General features: G+C 40.0%; 1 protein-coding gene across 2 annotated transcripts in view; it reads right to left on the bottom strand.

Moving 5' to 3' along the window:
• Positions 1-1,582: 1,582 nt before the first annotated feature.
• Positions 1,583-14,271, bottom strand: part of RHBDD1 (rhomboid domain containing 1) — a 116,267-nt gene continuing 103,578 nt past the window's right edge. For both annotated transcript variants that reach the window (XM_090053535.1, XM_090053536.1), the window contains one exon: positions 1,583-4,503. In XM_090053535.1, the coding sequence (XP_089909661.1) occupies positions 4,385-4,503 (119 nt within the window). In that variant the 3' untranslated portion in view covers positions 1,583-4,384. The remainder of the gene's footprint in view (positions 4,504-14,271) is intronic.

Genomic DNA, 14,271 nt, shown 5'->3' with positions numbered 1-14,271 from the left:
ACTTGGAAGGTGGCATAGAGGGTACCCTCAGCAAGTTTGCAAATGACGCCAAGCTGCAAGGAGTAGTAGATACACTGGAGGGTAGGACTAGGATTCAGAGTGACTAGACAAATTGAAGGATTGGGCCAAAAGAAATCTCATGAGGTTCAACAAGGACAAGTGCAAAGTACTGCACTTAGGATGGAGCAATCCTATACACCAGTACAGGCTGGGGGCTGACTGGCTGGGCAGCAGCTCTGCAGAAAAGGACCTGAGGTTACAATGGACAATAAACTGAATATGAACAAAGCAGTGTGCTCTTGTTGCCAAAAAGGCTAAAAGCATACTGGGATGCATTGGTAGATGTGCAGCCAGTAGATCAAGGGAAGTGATTATTCAGCACAGGTGAAGCCACATCTGGAGTATTATGTTCAGTTTTGGGTCTCCACTACAGAAAGGATGTGGACAAATTGGAGAAAGTCCAGCAGGGGGTGAAAAAATGGTTAGGGGGCTAGAGGACATGACTTATGAGGAGAGGCTGAGGGAAGAGGCTTATTTAATCTAGAGAAGAGAAGACTGAGAGGGGATTTAATAGCAGCCTTCAACTACCTGAATTGTGGGGGAGGTGAAAGAAGATGGAGCTAAACTGTTCCCAGTGGTGGCAGATGACAGAACAAGGAGCAACAGTCTCAAGTTGCAGCAAGGGAAGTTTAGGTTAGATATTAGGAAGAATTTTCTCACTAGGAGAATAGGAAAATACTGGAACAGGTTACCCAGAGATGTGGTGGAAGCTCCATCCTCGGAGGTTTTCAAGACCCAGCTAGTCAAAGCTTTGGCTGGGAAGATCTAGTTGGGGATAGTCCTGCTTTGAGCAGGGGGTCAGACTAGATGACCTCCTGAGGTCCCTTCCAACCCTAACTTCGTATGGTTCTATGATTCCAATACATTAACAGTATTGCATATGCCATCATCAGCATTCTCTCCAAGCTGCATGAATTCTTTTAAGGAAAAGTTTTCATTTTAATTTAATAAAGTGCAGGGGTAAACCCTGACAGGAAACCAATAATTCTCTATTTCAGGGTTTTCAACCTTTTTTGGTTGGTGTACTCCTGGAGGCCCGTCAAGAAGCAGGGAGAGTCCCCCAGCAACCAGATGATGAGCAGGGAAGGTGGGGGGGGCAGTGGGTGTCTGTCCCCTGGTGGCTGAGGATGGTGGGTGTCCCCTGGTGGCTGGGGACAAGCAAAACCCAAAGTGCCAGCAGCAAAACTGGAAGCGCCAGCACTTTCTCTGCACCACTGCCGTGTTCCCCCTGGGGCCTTCCAAAGTACCCCCAGAGGTACACGTACCCCAGTTGACAACCTCTGCTCTATTACATCAATAAACTATTCCAAAGGTTACACTTCCACGACAATACAAAGAGCTGAAAAAACTAATTAATTCAATGGGAGCAGAATTGGTCCTAAACACAGATAAACTCTTTAATTAATTACCTGATTAGTTGTCATCTCTAATACACTGAAGTATTCAATGTATAAAAATATGGCAACTTACGGGCTTGCTCACTTATTAGCTATTAAAACATGGAACAAATGGACAGACAGGCTCAAAATGTAAAAGATATTTATTTCAACTTTGTACTAAGAAAAAGGTGCAGTGGCCATATAGTGAACAAGGTTATTTGTGAATGTTTCATGACAAAGCTCATTACAAAATGGCAGTAAAGAAAAAGCAATAAAGAGAACCCTAACCCATGATAATATGATGGTGCACAGTTCTGTGTCAAGAGGAGCACAGTAATAAACTCCCCCCATACCATATAACTTTATAACTTTACAAAGAAGCAATGTATTAAAAATGGGATACTGGTTTGGGTTTGTTTCAGCACTTTTTGCAGTTGACTAATAGTGCCATGAAGCCACTGTTCATAAACAATATTGCATCCAGTTTGGTTTGTACGGTTGCTGGAATCACTTAAATAATGGAGCTTCGTGAACAAAACCAGCTAAAACAAAACTCTGCACCAGAGCTTTTAGACCAGTTTTTCTAGGAGATAATGCTGCCTCTTCCTCATGTCACAAAACCATGCACTAACAAAAGTACTGAGACTGGAAAATTTTCTTTGGTTTGTTACATGATTTTGTAAGTGAATGTATAAAATTAGAAAAATCACCCTACTTGAAGATAAAAGAATACATGCTACTTTAATTTGTGACTAGTATATATATATATACACACACATATACACATATATATATATACACATATATATACACACACATATATATATATACACATATATATATACATATATATACACACACACACACACACACACACACACACACTATGTAAACAGCAGGGATGATTAACAAAAAATCTTTTTATCAGCTATTTCATCCTGCAGAAGGACAGAAATGGACATTACAATACCATGTTTCCTGTACTCAGAATTGGCCAGAAAGGACTGTGGTGAATAGGAATGAATAGTATCTGCTATATATACACACCTTGACACAGACTTTACAAAGATGTTCAGAGCTGCAGCATAGTTCAGATTGTTGGCTCCCAGCACCTAGAAAGCCAAATATATGGCATGCTCATTTTGTGCTTTTCCTTAGCTTGAACCTTAATCAAAGATACTAGGAAAAGGGTGGAGGACAACATATGAATTTTAGCCAACTGATTTCCTCTTGTATGTCTGTTGATAAAAATTAGAAGGTACACATATACATCTAACATGCATCCAGCAGTTTCAGATATTGTTTGAATGAACAGTTTTTTGTTTTGTCAGTTTTATCAGCCATTTTATATAATATCTGTAAGAATACAAATCAGTCTGAAACTCCAGAGGAAGGTACAGGTTTCAAGATTTCATAGTGCAGGGTCCTGAAAATAAGCTAAAAAAGAATTGCCTGCCCCAACACTCAAACTAAATCAGTGCTTACACATTTCCAGCAGTTCCACATCATATGCCAGCAATAAAAAATTTTTTTTCAAGAGGAGATGCCTTTCAAGACTGAAAGGAATTTCTCCCATCCAGGTTTTCCATTGCTCAGACTTTCTTTTTTAAAGTATGATCTTTCAGGATGGTAACACATACTGACATACTGCCCGTCCCCATCTCCCTTCCTGTTAATTAGCACTGCTATGTTAGCTGCTGTGTGTGACCAATAGCATTCTAAGTTTTCTACAAACCTGCAGCTCCACAATGCCCTGCACAGGTACACTGCAGTGGAGACAGAGCACAGCTGTCTTTTTTTTTTAGCAGCCTCCAAGTGCTACAGCCATTATTTGACTATCTGTTTCTGGGGGGCGGGGGCGTGTAGGCTAAGCAGAGTCATGGTGTTGTCCTGATACAGAGCTGCATTAGTACTGATATTGGGTACATCAAGCCCTGCTGTCCAGTGTTTCTGACAGCACCAAGCAAGCAGCTTATCTCCAGCCAACAACATCTTCCCTCTCCCAACACAGCTCACTCTTACAGAAACTATAATTGAGCCAATTACAGCCAATAGGAAGAAAACAGTACACTTACAGTCGTCTGAACATTTACATGGTAGAGTTTGTGTAGCCTAATGCATACACAGAGTTTTTGAACAAGGGAACTAATTAAGTATATAACTAAGGAACTAGCCTCACAATTTTAGCTCATGTCACTTCCCTTGAAAAAAAAACAAAAACAAAAATGCTATTAAAGTAAAATAACCGTGAAAAAGGAAGGACATTCAGAGTTGAGGCTCAAGATTACCATGCTGGTTACAGGCAGTCACAAGGTACTGTACAAAGTTACAAATTGGTTTTACTGCAAATGTTCTCTAGACAAAATTGACAATTTGATGACTTGATAACCAAATTTCACAATAAAATACGTTGTGTTGGTTACTTACTAGGATTGCTACACCTGTACCCAACTTGCACATGCTTTCAAAATCATGTTGAAACGGTATCAGCCAGGCTCAAATGTGCTCATTGCTCAGCTGGTGTTATGCAAGCAGTATTTTAAAAAAACCCAAACATTTTACACAAAACATTTCAAAAGATTGCTCATCATGGGCAAACAGAGGGGAAAACTTTTGGAGGAAAGATATGGCTGGTTTAAAAATTAAGAATTGAAAACAAACATCAGAGGTATATTTTCCTTATTTTCCTTGAGAGCTGGACTTAGTTGATCAGTATTTACATACAGCAAATGGTGAGCTGCCAAGGACTGCATTTCGACTCTAAGCTCAAAACTTTGGACCCCTTTAATTTAAGCCCAGATTTTCAGCCCAAGTTTGGCAAGTCTTTTTCACATTTTGCTGGTGGTAAATAATTATGAAGGAAAGTAAAAACAGTAGAAAGTTCTGCAACTATTTTGGCAACTATGAAGAGCACTTCACACATTTCCATTGGACATCTGATGATTTCACCTCCTCTCAAATCTATTAAGCCTTTGTCTTCTCATTTCCTCTTCTGACAACTGTTCAGATGGAAACCAAAAACCATAGGGTTGTCTCTCATGATGATATCTGCCTGCACTGAAATCTGTACAATACAAAATGAAAAAAAGAACAAAAAACAAGGTTAACCACTTGGGTTTCATAATACATCAAGTCATCTCCATCTTGCAATTCTAAGACTGATAAAAGTTCAGGGAAGTAGTGATCTTGACCAACCTTTTTCCATCAACATGAAACATATTTTTTAAATGTTATATTGGTTCTGATCTCCAACAAGGAGGTTTAACTACCAGAAACTGATGGCACAGGTCTACAACTGCATGCAACTCATCTACCACTTCCTTAGTACGACTCATAGGATATTAATTCAAATCTTAAAATGTAGTGAAAAACAAACAAACAGTCTCACAGGAAGAAAAAAGGCTATATATAAACAAAGTAATTAATAAGAGCATCATCTGTCTTTATTAATAAAGTATATTGAACTGAATCAAGTGAAAAGTTGTGCTCAACTGAGGTACATAGGACCCTAACATAAAATTCTAGAAGCTGATTTAGAACTACACAGACTCCTATCCTATTAGAGACTCAATTGTCTTGGAAAAATCCTTTATCATAGAAATGTTTCTTTGAAGGATTTTCTGTGCAGTTTTAATCAGTAAAAGATAAGAAATCTTTGTTTGACAGTAAAGTATCTCTTAGATCAGTGGGGGCCAAACTTTTTGATAGGGGTGCACTGATAAAGATTTTTTTGGCCAATACTTCTGGTCAATGATTAACCAACCATGTCAGCAAATGCCGATCCATTAATCAATATTTAGTAAGAGTGCAAGAAATTTTAAACTACTAATATACATAAACTCTTTTTTGTTGCTTTTACATTTATAGCACATGCACACACACACATGCCTCCTGCCTGTCTTTTCATTCACTGTCCCCATTTGAAACCATCATCTTCATTGAATTCCAGTGCAGAACTGCTGTCCACTGAGGCTACATACTCACTTTTGGAAGCAGAACTCACGTTTATTGTGACTTGAAGCAAGCCTGCACAAATGATGACATGAACAAGTCTGAAGCTTTCTTAGAAAACTGATAAAACAGAAAAAAATTCTTTCAAACTGCAAGCACTCTTTGGAGTCTCCTGAATTATCAAACATTTTGACAACTTTTTCAACTCTCATAAAGATCTATGAAGAACTGAATTTGCCATAAAAATAATCAGCTGGCAATACTACCAGGGAGTGAGAAAGGTATTTATACCTGGGGCTGAAAGAGACAAGCGGAAATGTAAACTGTTTTCTTCTCCAAAATCCCAAGTTCTCTTTCAGATCTTTTTAATGAACTTTCTTTTGTCATGGATGAACTAAAAGCTGTTCTGCATTCCCAATTAAGCAGATAACAGTGATTAGAGTATAAACTGATGCTGAAGTACGACATGTATATCTGAATAAGAAAAATGGACATACACATGAAAAAACAAGGGACTACACAATTTTTAATGTACCATATTTATTTGAATCCAAGGCGAGTCGTCCCCTCCCCTGCCCAACATGGAGGGAGGGACACCTTGTCTTGGATTTGAGAACCAGCCTGAGGCAGGCACTGCTACAGCTCCAGCTCTGGTTCTGACCTTGTGCTGTCACTGCCGGCCAGGACCAGGGTGGCTCAAGGAGGGCAGACATTGCCAGGAGGAGTATGCCACCACTGCTGCCACCTGGCCAGCAATGGAATGGGGGGTGGGGATGAGGGAGGAAGATGGGGGAGGGCAGTGGCCATATCAGACTGCCTGCCCTCCCACCCACTCTTTCCCTGCCACTTGCCTCTCTCCCATTGCTTTGCATTAGCAGGGGTGGGGGTAGAAGGGAAGGGAGCGAATACATTCAAGACAAGTCTCTATGTTATACATGGAAAAGTATAACAAATGGAAAATTATACATTTATATAATCTAATTACTGGAGGGTCATCTTGAATTCAGGTAAATATGGTATATAATGTGTTTAAAATGTTTTCCTTTAAAAAGAAAATAGCTTTAAGTTAGACATGATTTTTTGAAAATGTCAACATTTGTATTTCAATGAAATTAAAAATTAGAGGTATAATTTATTGGCAAAAACTGCTCCAGACTGTACTGAAATAATAGTCTGGGTATGAGCTAAAGAAACTCAGCTCTGTAGCATCAGTCTAGCCTCTCTGTGCTGAATGCTTAGGCATTATAGACAAGGCTCAACAACAAATTCACTGATGCCACCAGTCTTAGCGCAATGCAAGTCCTATTCTAGATAAAGTTCTGACCACTTTTGAGGTTTTCATCACCACATGAAGTAAACCTGCTCCAGATATTTGTCCAGCACAGATCCTGTATTCTAACATATTATTTTGAACTTATATTTTTCCAGGATGCAATCACTATAATAATTAGAATCCACCTCCAGTACTCTCCGGTATAACTTTCTGGTATATCTAATATCAAAGTGATATGCCACCATATATATATATATACACACATACACACAGACACACACAGACAAAAACAACAAATATTTTCAAGGTTTTTCAATTTAAAAAAATGCTATAAACCAGGGGAAGTTTTGCAGCAGGAATAATTTTCATGAAAGCATAGAAAGGATTTTTGAAGAAGGCTTTACGTCAAACTCTGTTGAAGCTCTGTAATTAGGAAGAAAAAATATTTGCAGATTATCTACAATTGTATAAATCAGGAAAGAATGTATCTAATATGGAAAAACTAAGCTTTTATGAAGAAATATAATTTATTGGTAGAGAGCTAAATAACTGTCCAAGGAAATTTATTTTTTATAGTGGCTGTAAGCTTATTTCATTGCAATAAAATTAATCTGACCTAAACAGACATTACTGTTAAGGTTCTGGGCATTTGGACCATGTTTTCAGCATGTTCAACATAGTCATCTATGGTCATCTATACTCAATGAAACAAGGAGACATACAGACTCGTGTAAGTAAAAGTAACTGCAGCTTTTTGACTGGTTCAATGGTTCCATGGAAAACACAGTGCCTATTCATGATTTCTGCAATGTCTAAAAATTAATTTTAAATTCAAGTCTTATTATTAGTATTATTTTGGATAACACAGAAAGACTGGGGAGGGGAAAAAAAGGACTGTATTCTACAGGCCAAGTCTTGAGAGGTGCCGAGCATTTACAATTCCCAGATCAGTGTCATTGCTCATCCTCAGTTCCTCTAAAGATCATGTTTTTCATTAACATTCTTCAGCACTTCGTGTTAGTATATTTTACAGTAATAAAACATATCTTCAAAATCATGGCTCAAGATGCATTAACAATCTAAGCACCAAAACAGGAATAAACCTCTTACTATGAATTTTGCCTGAAGGCATAAAAAAAGAAAGACAGCATTTGGAAAATTCCATTTGGGCTGTAAATGCAAGAAATTCAATATTACCTAGTAGTGTGTTTAGAAAAATAAATTATCTTCTAAATTTAAACATTCTTCTTCACTGTAATTCATGTTTAGGGGTTTTCTATGTATCCATATTAATTGTTATAATTTTTGAACACTTGCTGAAACTGTTGACTTACAGCACATCCACTACCCGATATTGCATCAGAGCAATTTATGACATTAGAACAAATTGTTATAAATGTATGCTACATACAACTCAAATATGGATGCAAGAAGCACATTCCTTAATGAAACACTTGGGGACAATAAGGGAATGGCCCTCCAAGCCACTAAATTATCTGTTGCAAGTAAGGCAGACAAGTTAAAGTTGAGATTTCAGTCAGCTGCTTTCTTCCTATAAAAAGTTACTATCAGTGAAGCATCTAATACCTCTTATTACCTCTGCCTGTAATCAGACCACCAAGTCTTACCATGTGAGACTTGGTAAGACCTGGCAGGACTTGGTAAGACAAGGCAAATGAGAAACTTGGCCTAAAAGGTAAGATAATATGTTCTATACATTTTATCTCTCAAATATTTTGCTATGTAAAGTTTTCAATCTGTTTGAAGTGAAGTATGCAACTAGAACACTTAGGTGACATTAAATTTAATATTACTAAGAATTCTGATATTTTCATCCATAGACCTAATGGCTGTGTCCATACGAGCATGGCCGTGCGGTATGTGGCACCAGAAACACATCTGCAGCGCCACATACCATACATTCAGTGGTTCTCCATGCTGCAAGGTAGCAGCACTGTGGGGAGGGGAAGGGGGTTGACCCCAAGAGATTCCAGAGTCAAAAAAAACCCACACAAAAAAAGGTGGAACAATGCATGCAGGGGCAGAGTGTGCCACCCAAAACCAGAGCCTGGCTCCAAGCGGCAGGATTGCTGCTACTGCAGGCGTAGAAGGCCTCCAGAGCCCTAGGTAAGGCTGCTGGGATGAGCCCAGTGCTGGCCCCAGCATCCCCTTCCCCACATGGGGAAACCTGCCGTGCGCCAGAGGGCACATGGCACAGGTGTTCCCTGGGGAAAAGTAGCAGCTGCATCCTGTCCTCATGGAAACAAACGTCCGCACTTGTGTAGATGTAGCCAATGAGTTCAAAACTAAAACTGAAGACAATCATCAACAACTAGCAGGTGTTTTTACTATAGGCATCTAAAATCAGAATTGTAGCCAACTGTATGTATATTAATTCAAACACAGAACCTAACCCAAGAAATGCCCTATTTGTGTGCATCTGGCCAGAGTCACAAAAACAACTATACAGGACAATAATGTTGTAGTTATTGTCACTTATGCTCTAGGTGATCCCATTTGTTCCAGCAGGACTGTATGTGATACACCCAAGACTAGCAGCCAGCACACTACTCCTAAATTAGACATCCCCATTTTGGGTACATTAGTTTTATGAGAAAGGAAAGACGAAAGCCATTGGCAGAACATTTTTCATAATGTGTGTGATGCTCCATAAACAAAATAAGTGCGGTTTTTGATAATAATTTGATTTGGGATCTTTTCTTTGCCTGAGTGGGAGAGACGACTATCACAGCAAACAATGTGTTGACATGATTAAACGGGAGCTATCTGCTTGATGACAAACACGTTTATCCAGCAGATGGCGCCACAGTCACAGAGTCATTCAAGGAAACTAGGACGAGCCCAGTCAACAAAGCATTCCGCATAGTAAGCGGTATTAAGGTTATTTTGAAACAGATGGGCTCTAGAGAAGCTGCTGCATCAAATATCATAGAATTGTTTATTGTCTGGCTGGTTGGAAACCCTGGGATTATTCACCAGCATCTAGCAGTTTCTGTGTGACATCAGGTTTCATCTAAACTAAAGCAAAATACAAAGTGAAATCCCACTAGAATACACACACACACACAATTCTGAATTCAGAACTTCAACTTGCTACTGCGTACTGTGTTATAACCAAACACGTGTTCTCAAAAGATCAAAAATAATCAGTGTGCTAACTCTAATGAAGAGTAGCCAGCTAACAGCCCCAATTTGTTGGACACAAGCTAGACGTGTTTTGTTTTGGATTTTTATATCCTGCTACCAAAAATGCTTAACACCTTTTCCATTTTAATGTCACATCTTCAGCATAAGGGACTGCCCTTGGAATTCCTGTGCAGTACACTCAAGGACTTTGCAGGCACACCATGTTTCAAAAGCTTTATTAAAGCTGGAAGCCACCGATAAAAAAAGTATTTTGACTTGTCAGTCTGTCTCTTATGCTATTTCCTCTACTTATGTCCACTTCGTGACTCTTCAGTCGAAACATCTTTTCACCTACTTGTGCTTTTTATGTTACTATGCTTCATATCTGAGGCTGGAACATCAACACAATACTTTAATATAGCCTGTGAGCTGTACTTAAAACTGAGTGGTGAGGAAAAAAAAGACTGAGGGGGAAAATGAAGTCAACTGTTTCAACAGCAACAATTTAACATTTAAGGCAGCTGGTAGCCTAAAAAAGGTTAAAGATATAGATAGAACTGCTGTTTCTAGAAAGAAGAAACTGAGTAAGAAAGGATTCTTTCTTAGAAGCAAAAATCCTTATAGTAAGTCCATGGAGTTTTGCTATTAACTTCACCTTTCCTTTACCTACTCCAAAGAATTCTTGCTAAGAATTCTGGAGAGTAGGAAGAAACTTACAGCAATCCTGCCTGAAAAGGCGATGATGTGACAGGGAGATAATATTAAGTCCAAGAAGGCCTTGGAATACTGCAGAAAAGGCATTCCGGTTCTCCTTGCTGAATCCTGATTCTTAAAAAGGCATCTTTTCCTGATGCTTAATTCTTTGCCTTTAGTCTTAATTCAGTGTTTGTGGTAGAACAACTATTTCCATCTATCATTCATATAGTCTCAAACAGGATTATGATGTTTTGCTTGGCTTCTGTGGAATATGCATGTCAAAAGGAACGCAGGCTTATGACTTTAGGCAAAGAATAAGTGGTAGAAGCAGACAAAACCAATAAGAGATGTATCTTGGTTTTCATGCAAATATTCTTAAGGAGCAAACAGCAGCAGCAGCAGCCTGCAGAAAATATGATTATAAGGAGAATGCCTATCTACTATTTACACATATACAGCAAAATCTGCTAGGAAAAGATTAAAAAAAAATTGCAATGGAAATAGCAAGCATATACTTTAGTTCTAACTTAATATTGGACTCTTCATAAAGGGAAGATTTTTTAAATTGTCAAAATGATGTGTGACTGCAAATATGCCAATCTAAGGAGGACAGAGAAAAAAAAAATCCAGCACCACATTTAAACTCTTCTGCCATTTACAGTCAACTGAAATTTAAATGTTGCTGAAAATACCATTCAAGTCTCTGATATGAAAATTTTATTTGTGAAGCTGCAGACTTCTTATTCTGATAATTTAAAAAAAAAGAAGTTATTTATCCTTCAATAACTGTTATTTGAGCTGTGGTGACTATGAGTGGATGTGCTTAAACCAGTATTTTTATTTATTTACTTTTTACTAGCCATGGCTATGCATATGTCCTCAACCACCTTGTTCTCCCATACATGGGGAGAACAGATGTAAACATCTGTGGTTCTTCTGCAGTTCAAAGCAGGGATGAAAGATGTCAAGAGATCCATGCTAACAAAATCACTGCAAAGAATCATAGCCACTGTTGCATAATTAGCCTCTCTTCTTTAGCATGTGTCAGCATGGATGCCTCTTTAAGGGACTGGCAAGGAATATCCTCTCCAAATGGTGAGGGATGAGAAATTTCAACTATGCCAGTCAAACAGGACTGGAGTACTTCTTGCCTGAATCTCACATCTGATCTTGTAGCCAAATCCAGTGCATAATGATTTATAAACATAAGCAAATTGCTCCACATAGCCTTATGGATTTCAGATAGTCTTATATTTTTGAGATGCTGAAGATCTTAACTAAGTTCTAGCAGAGTGAGAACTGATGAAGAGTGAGGGAATACAGCCTCAGCTGGTAGCACAGTGTGATACACTGAGTTATATCCTTGCAGTCTTGAACTTTAGATTAATCTCCAATTGCCACAAACATATAGGGAAAATCTGAAAGACCTAGTCCTAGCTCAGTCTAGCACCAGAGAATGTAAGATATATGTAAAGTAGTGATTCTCAACCATGGTGCCATGGCACTCTGCAATCCTTTCAAGGGTGTCGCACAATGTTAGCATTGTTAGGTTTACATGCATGATTCAGAAGATAAACTCAGAGATTTCAAATAGAAATCCACAGCTGTGGTCTTTCTAAGTTCTTAGCAACAGAAAAACTGCTCTATTATTTTTCTGTAGTAAAAAAAAAGAATGAAGACTAACAGCCCTCATTTTCTGAGAGGTGCTTCGAGTCTATTGCGGCATGCCCCAAATCTAAGGTTGAGAACCACTAATCTAAACCATGCAGTTTATTTTCTCCAAAAGCAATATAGTATGTAACCCTAGCCACAGAGCTACCCATGGCCATGTCCATATTCAGGGTCCCAGGGTGCTAAATAGCCTTGGTCAACCTCCCAGCCCCTAAGGCTGGAGCCACCTCTTCGTGGAGTGCTTTCTTGCGGTTTCCCCACATACAGTCTAACTATTTACACAGTTTATTATTTACAAAACACCCAATATATGAATGAGGTTAATAGCAGAACAGGATATCAATAATCTAATTGTCAAAGGCAGCTATCAATGAACTAAAACACTGTACAAACTGAATCAAAGATACCCTCAGTACAACTCCTCAGCTTAAATCTTGAGACTCTTGCTCTCTGCTCTCGGCTCTCTGCTAGAGCCTGCATGGGGAAGAGCAGCTCTCCTCGCTTCAGCTGTCTGTGGTATCTTGCAAAGAAATACACACTGTCTCCTATCCCCCAAAGCACTGTTCTCCAATTCCCAGACATGGTCCCTTGTGCTGACACCTGAAACAACCCTGGGTTTATCACCCATCTGGCCCCAGGCTGGTTCTCAGTTAACTCTCTCCAGAGCCTTCCCAGATCAACATCCTGCCCTTCTAGGCAAGCTGACCTTCATTCCTCCACATGGGCGCTCTGCCTCAGAAAGGGAAATAGGATACCAAGTCATCTTCTCCATCACTAAGGGCAGGTTCACTTCACAGGCAAGGCTCCTCCTCAAGCTCTGTGGTCTGGGGGCTCCTTCCCTTCTGAGCCTGGCTGAGTCCCTGGGCTGAGTCCCCTTGCTCCCCCCACCAGCCTCAGCAGCCAATCAAAAACATGCAGATGCTCTTGCAAGCAACAACTTTCTGCAACTTTCTGCAGACTTTCCCACTCAGCCTTTTCAGGGATCGTGAGCCCTGCTGCAAATCCAGCAGCAGCTGTTACAAGTGCATGAAAAAAACCTAAGCGTTAACCTCCAGATGGAACTCAGACACCACCCTGATAGTGTATTTTGTGGGAGGTCTTGGTAGTTTTTCTTTGTAGAACAAGGTATGTGGGACTACAAGCACTTGCAACTCACTCATTCTTTTGTTTGACGTGAAGGCCATCAAGAAATTTGAGTGTGAGATGGGATGCCAAGATGGGAAGAAGCTTTGGGACTGGTAAACATGCATGTGTAAGACCCTAGAGAAGTGTTGATATTAACAAATGACAGAAGACTGAAAACAACTATAGTGGAACATAATAGATCAGAGGCATGCAAAATACAGCCCTCAGGCCGAATCCAGCTCACCAGGCTCCTAAAAAATTTAATAAATTAATATTTATTACCTCTTGGCTCCATGTGAAAGCAGACAGGAACCAGGGGCAGTAGGACCCAGAGGGAGCCTCGGGAGGCTTGAACAGCCCAGCTACACCCCATTCCTAGCCAGTTCCCCCCTTTCCTTCCCTACTTCAACACCACATGGCTCCTGGCTGCATTGCCGGACCACAGAGCACGGGACCGTGCTTGTAAGTGTGTGCAGGCTTCGGTGCAGTCTGTGTGCATGCAGGCTTGAGGGCAGAATCCCACATGCACAACCCACCATACACATGCACCCCCCCCCTTGCACTGCCATACACAAACCCCATACCCACCCACACCCCACATATCCACACACACCCCCACATGCTCCCTCACCCCACATACTCACACACACCCACAGCTCCCACAAATTTATACCCACCTTGCACAACATACGAGAGTAAGACTCCATTTGAAACTATTGTGCAACCACCTCTATGTACAATACACAAACCCATGTAAATCAGGACAAAAATATTTTTTAAATCAAATTAATGAATGGTGTAGATAAGGGGTAAGCAAGGTTTTTTTGGCCGAAGTGCCAAAAAACACCACAGTGCCTACCTTGGAAGATGCCAGAGTGCCGGCATGCCAGAAAAACAAAATGAGGGCAGGGGGTACATGGTAAGATGCCCTGCTTGTGCCCCTTGCCCCCCAGCCCTGCTGACCCTTGA

Source organism: Crocodylus siamensis, chromosome 6 (assembly GCF_052110815.1).
Source record: "Crocodylus siamensis isolate JL-2025a chromosome 6, ASM5211081v1, whole genome shotgun sequence".
NCBI classification, from domain to species: domain Eukaryota; kingdom Metazoa; phylum Chordata; order Crocodylia; family Crocodylidae; genus Crocodylus; species Crocodylus siamensis.
The sequence above is the reverse complement of the archived record's forward strand: the minus strand, read 5'-3'. Positions and strand labels throughout refer to the sequence as shown.